The sequence below is a fragment of the Lynx rufus genome, unplaced genomic scaffold (assembly GCF_022079265.1).
Source record: "Lynx rufus isolate CCGP_SWC_20201006 ecotype Redwood Valley unplaced genomic scaffold, mLynRuf1.p SCAF_2, whole genome shotgun sequence".
Taxonomy (NCBI): Eukaryota; Metazoa; Chordata; class Mammalia; order Carnivora; family Felidae; genus Lynx; species Lynx rufus.
Genome location: NW_025814834.1, coordinates 3,425,457 through 3,431,456, shown reverse-complemented (window position 1 = coordinate 3,431,456; position 6,000 = coordinate 3,425,457). Strand labels below are relative to the sequence as shown.

The 6,000-nt window shown below is 56.9% G+C and overlaps 1 protein-coding gene across 1 annotated transcript in view; it reads left to right on the top strand.

Annotated features, from left to right (window-relative positions):
* Positions 1-2,108: 2,108 nt before the first annotated feature.
* The window catches only part of MLPH (melanophilin), a 39,005-nt gene continuing 35,113 nt past the window's right edge, over positions 2,109-6,000 (top strand). Inside the window, exon 1 of the mRNA XM_047085805.1 lies at positions 2,109-2,218. Within this exon, the coding sequence (XP_046941761.1) occupies positions 2,109-2,218 (110 nt within the window). The remainder of the gene's footprint in view (positions 2,219-6,000) is intronic.

Sequence of the window (6,000 nt, the reverse complement as noted above, 5' to 3'; positions counted from 1 at the left end):
CCCAACACACGTGCCCTGGGAGGTCCCCCCACCACCCCGCCCCTGCGTTAGCCTCCTGCCCTCATGCTTCCCCGTGACTGCTGCGGGTGGAGGGGTTCCGGGAGCAGATCGGGGTCGGGGCGAGCCAGCACGGTGTGTAGTGATGGAAGAGGAGATCGCTGGCTGAAAGGCCATCCCCTCCAATGAGCCCGGGGCGGGGGGGCACGGTGTGGCTGTGTCTGGCTGAGGGACAGCCCGCATCCGTGTCCCATGTCCCAGCCGGAGCCAAGCCAGGCGGGTGCTCCGGACGACAGGGACTTGTGGGATGTGCGTTTTAAATGCTAAACTCAAACATACCCTCCGTTCAATTTAAGGTAACTTTTTAAACATAGTTTTCAAAAAGCATGAAAAGCCTCTCCATGTCATTAATTCACTACATGGGAAGATTCGGTCGCAGTAGATAAAGACCCGTGTCGTGGGCCACTGGCTCTCAATCCCTGGCCATGCTGGGAACACGCTCCCCTGGGGATCCACCCCCCCGCCCCCCGCCGCCACTGCCTCCCTACGGGCGAATCTGAACTTGGGACTTCGTCTTCCTTCCCTCCCCTCCCTGTACCCCTCTCCCCCCCACCCACCGGCTCCCTTGGAAGCTGGGTCCGAGCTGAACGTAAGCATCAGAGTAAAATCTTTCAGGTGACGTCGCGACACTGGGAGCGAAGCACCTGTTGTTGGTTTAGCTATGCCGGGTGTATGTTATTCAAAGTCTGTTATCACATCAGCTCTGGTTTTAGTAAACACCGCATAGCGAACACAGGTCACTTCCCTTAATAACTCAGGGTCATGACTGGCACGTTCTGGAAGGTGTTAGGTCACACTTTCTGTAGAAGCAGGTGGGGCCACCGGCCACCCTCTGCCTGCTGGTCTCCCCTGTTCACATCTCAGCTGCTCCTGAGGCCTCACCCCCTCGGCAGGCACCCCCCTCATCACAGGTGCCCAGACCCACTGGGTCCAGCATGCATCTGGTCCCCCCGACCTTGGTGATCTTTGCTATCCAAGCTGGGAAACCAAGCCATCGTTACGAGCAAGAAGCTTTGGAAAGAAGGAACAGGTGGGGAAGGGGGCCGGGGGGAGACACGTCCCCAGCCTCTGGGGCTGAGGGGGCAACTCTTGACTAAGTAGTGGCCTCCCGTCCATCCGCTGACCGGCCACTGACCATGCTCTAAGATACTTAGGTGCGAAAAGCGTGCTACTTTCCTTTTGTTTTGCTTTGCTGCCTCCCCCCTCGCCGTCTTCCAGGAAGCCCGGAATTGTGTCCCTTCGGAGAGGAGACAGAGTGGGAACTAGTCAGCTGACAGTCACAGCTCTCTCATCTGCTCTGAAAACAGAGCTTCAATGAATGTGCTTCTTATGATACAATTTTTTTTCAAAAATGGCAGAAAAAAAAAAAGAATAAACTTCAGTCATCTATCAAAAAAGAACTTTTTCATCCAGGTTTTTAAAAACCAGAAACTATGGGTTCTAGGGAAACAGCAGTGAATTTTGTTTTCACGTTTTCTTGTCCAAAATCTAAATTCAACCGTAAGTGAATATAGTCTGAATGACTCTGGCATATCAGGGCGACTTCTGGATGCACGATTCACAGCCAGCATTGTGCTTGAGGGTGGAAATACTGAGGGTTTGGTGCAAAAAAAATTTTAAGAAATTGGGGTGCCTGGGTGGCTCAGTCGGTTGAGTGTCTGACTTCAGCTCAGGTCATGATCTCGCGATTCACGAGTTCGAGCCCCGCATCGGGCTCTGTGCTGACAGCTCGGAGCCTGGAGCCTGCTTCGGATTCTGTGTCTCCCTCTCCGTCCCCCTCTCTGTCCCCCTCTCTGTCCTCCTCTCCGCTTGCGCTCTGTCTCTCAAAAATGAGTAAACGTTAAAACATTTTTTTAATTAGTAAATTATTTTTCACCAATTTAAGGCACAAGTCAGGGAATATTTTAGTTGAGCGCCATAGAACCTCTGAGGAAATTTTCATTTTAGATGCTGTTTGGGTGATAGTCACTTGTCATAATTAACCCCCTGTGAAACAAATCAGAGTCCATTTCTATCCTGTCTTATTCCAGGTGTGATCCTGACAGGCAGAGATGGGGAAAAAACTGGATCTTTCCAAGCTCACGGACGACGAGGCCAAGCACATCTGGGAAGTGGTTCAGCGGGACTTTGATCTGAGAAGGAAAGAAGAGGAAAGGCTGGGGTGAGTGTATGAGGCCGAGCCCGTCCCTCCGGTGTCCCCTGGAGGGGGGGCCTCCCCGGGACGCTGGGGGTGAGCAGACAGCAGGGAGCTCGGGGGGCAGGACACCGGATGGGAAGCCGGACGCTGGGAAACGTCCTGCTGTCTGGGCTCAGTTTCCTCATAATTAAAGTGAGGGGATCCGACCCCCCAGCCTGCATTCCGGTGCGTCCCACTGTGCCGTGAATACTTTTAGTTCATCCTGGTCCAGCTTCGGGTCCCGTCTCCTGAGCCAGGAGATGCTTCAACCGTGGCAGGGCGGGGTGAAGGTGATAAAATACGGAAACACCCGGATGTCAGGCTGGAGGGGTTTTAGCATCGAGGCTGAGTTTGTCTTTCTTTCCAGTGTGTTGGGGGGGGGACCCCATCCCCCAATGGGTGGCCATGGACTGAGCCAACACCGTCTGCCATTATCTACTCCTCCCCCACCTCTAAGGCTTAGCTGTGCGGTGTGCTCGCTTACGAGACTTTCCTGGTGCCGGGTGGCTGGAAGGCCTGTCGAGGAGACACGGGGGCAAGGACTCCTGGCGAGGGGAGGGGGGGGCAAGAACGTGTCTGGGAGAGCGGTGCAGGCAGGGGCGAGGCTGCAACGAGAGCCGGCTTCTGCCCTGCCAGCTCTGGGCCCCCGGGACGCGGCCAAATGTACCGGGAGGGCAGAATCAGCCAGTCTGCCCACGACTGCAAGTGGGGGTGACGAGGGCGACTCGTGGCCTGAGTGACCCGGAAGGTGCAGCGAGGTGGAGCAGGTCTGGGGGAAACCAGGAGAGGGTTCGGACACGGGGGTTAGGTTGCCTGTCGGATGCCCGGCGGACAAGAGGGCTCCATGCGTGCTGGCCGCGAGCCCAGAAGGGATGGTGGCATTGTCACCGGTAGATGATATTCAATCCGTTTCCTGGGGCCGCTACAGTCGCCACAAGTCTAGTGGCTTCAAAGGCACAAATGTCCCGTGGTTCTGGAGGCCAGAAGTCTTCCAGTCAAGGTGTCGGCGGGTTTGCGTTCCTTCTAGAAGCTCCAGGGGAGAGTCTGTGTCCTTGCCCTTTCCGGCTTCCCGAGCCCCCTCCCCCCAGCCCTGCCTGTCTTCGGGACCTTCATCACGGCATCTTCCACAGCCCCCGACTCTGCTCTCCTCCCCTTCTCCCTCTGTCCCTTATACAGACCCGTGACGACACAGGGCCCACCCAGGTAATCCAGGGCAACCTCCCGCCTAAGATCCTTCACTTGGCATGGCCTCTTCTGCCATGTGAGGTGACGTGTTTACACCTGGGAACCAGCAACGTGCCGTTTTTCATGCGGGAGAAGCATTATTCAGCTGCCCCCGGTGTTTAGGCACCAGACAGGAGGAGACCCCGCAGGAGGGGATCCAGAGAGGAAGGCAGGGCCCCCGAGATGACAGAGACAGACCGGGGCTGGGAGGAACTCTAGGTCCGGACACGGGACAAAGGCCACGAGAAACAGACAAGGCACGAACAGAAACAAGCGTGTTTCTGATCGGCGCCCCCAGGGTCTGTGGGGAGGGGTCCGGGTCAGTGCTGCCCAGGCTTCCAGCTGTTTCTCTGTGCAGCCCCCTGCCCTCCATCCTGCCCTGGGCTCCCGGGTCACCCCCTGGGCTTTTGTCGCTAAGACACTTCCACCCTGCTGGCCTCCAGGGATTGTCAGCCGCTCACCCACCCACATGAGACCTGACACCGGGGCCACAGCCGGCCTTGACCTGACCCGACTTCCGAGTACCAAGCAGGGGTCGGAGCTTTGCACCCACCTGCCCCAGCCCGGCCGTCTGGCTCTGCCGAGGCCCACGATGCCTATACCAGCAAAACCAGCCCAGCCTTTCCCGTTCACAGCGCCCTCTTCCCAGGGGAGGGACCAAACGCTGCCTCCAGGCAGCTCAGCTGTTGGCAACTTTTATTTTAAATGTGTACAGAAACACAGATAAATGGGACAGGAGGGGAGCCCAGCTCCCCAGGGAGCAGAGGGAGGACCCCGCGGGCCAGGTCCCAAGAGGCACCCCCTTTCCCAGAGACCCATGAGCTGGGCAGCTCCTCCTTCATCTAGACGGCTGAGGTGGGTTTTGCAGAAATCCCTGTGTTTCTTGCACGAAGGTGAGTCCCTTCTGACATCCGTCCTTCCTTATCTTCCTACTCCTTTGGTCATTTCGCATTGCAAAGAGGAAACGGGCCCCGGGGACCTCTCCACACTGTCAGAACCAGAAGGCTCCTACAAGGATGTGGGCTGTGTCACCCCCTCTCCGGCGCACAGCCTGTAGCTCAGGCCAGGTCCCCGGGCCAGTTATGGTCAGGGCAGCCTCCTGTCTCCTCGTCAGGAGGTGCCCAAAGCCGTCTGCTCAGAAAGGGCCAGGGTGGGGAGTGGGAGGCAGGGCGTGTTGGGGGACTGGCCCGTTCTGCCGTGTCTACTCCGTCTGCCTTGTGGTTGGGGACGGGATTCTTAAACATCCCCCATCAGACGTCAGACAGGGAGAGGTTGTACAGGGAACGTTAATGCAGTGGGAGGTTGTGTCTCTCCCAGAAATGCAAGCATGCGGCGGTGTGGAAAGTTTGTGTCCAAGTAACATTAGGTCAAGGGCAGGGACGCCCAAATGGCACTACCATGGCCAGATCTAGCAAGTGATCACGTTTGGGAAGAAAAGAGTCGTTTCAGGGGGTGCAGGGAGGGAAGGGTTTTTACATTTCTTATCGTATTTGATGGTTTTGCCTCAAATACAAAATTAGGATGTTAATGCAAAAGCAGGATGTTCACAGCATCGTTAAACATGCCGCAAAGAGTAAAGCTGCTTCTGTCCGTGAGGAACCTTTCCTCCAGTGTCCCCTGACCCCGGGGTGCCGCAGGACCCAGGCGCGAGGTCTCGAGGCAGGTAGACGTGATGAGCACCGTGAGGTCAGAACCCATGGGTTCGAGTTCTGCCCAGACGGGCAATTCTGCTTAGAAATGCTACAGGCAGCACAGCATAAACACTCTGGGTTCCCGACGCCAGAACTCGTTCTACAGAGCCGTTAGCTAACATGCCTCACTCTGGTTCTCTGATCTGTGAACCAGTCCTGGGCCGAGCTGAGAAACCAGTCCTCCAATGACCACCAGGTGGGTGGCAGCTCGGGGGTCGCTCAGATGGGTTTCTGATGTCTTTGCCATTCTCCCAAAGAGATGCCGGCCGGACGGACGGCAGAGCTGGAGGAACCCGCCACAGGGGCTGACAGAACAGAGCCCATGGGGGAAGAATTATGAAACCAAGAAACAGGCATGTTCGCTAAAGGGAAAGAATTCTCCTGCCCTGAATGTGCCTCAGGTGGGCACAGTGTGTGGGCCTGATACCCCAGGAGCAGACCTGCCAAGGGGCGCTTTGCTAAACAAGCAGTCCACCGAATAGACCAATTTGAAGACAACAGCAGGAATATTTCTTTCAATGTTTACAAGTTAATGGGAACGTGTGCCAGGCAGACCTGTCCCCAGACGTGGGAGTACCAACCCGTTGTCGGGGATGCTGGGGCAGGGCCAGGCTGAAGTTCCCCGATATGGGGAGGACGAAGTCCCACGTGGCTCTGAGACTGGTTTCAGTAACACCCACAGGTAGTAGAGTGTCCCCCAAACACTGAAGCCCCCGGTCCCTCGCTGAGCCTGACCCTCCCCAGCCTGAGGTGAGGACACTCACAGCCCCGTGGGGAAGACAGAGCCCGTCCCAGCTGTGAGAGGCAAGGGGTGAAGGACTTTGGCCGCTGCCTCAGCCCGAAGCTCCTGAG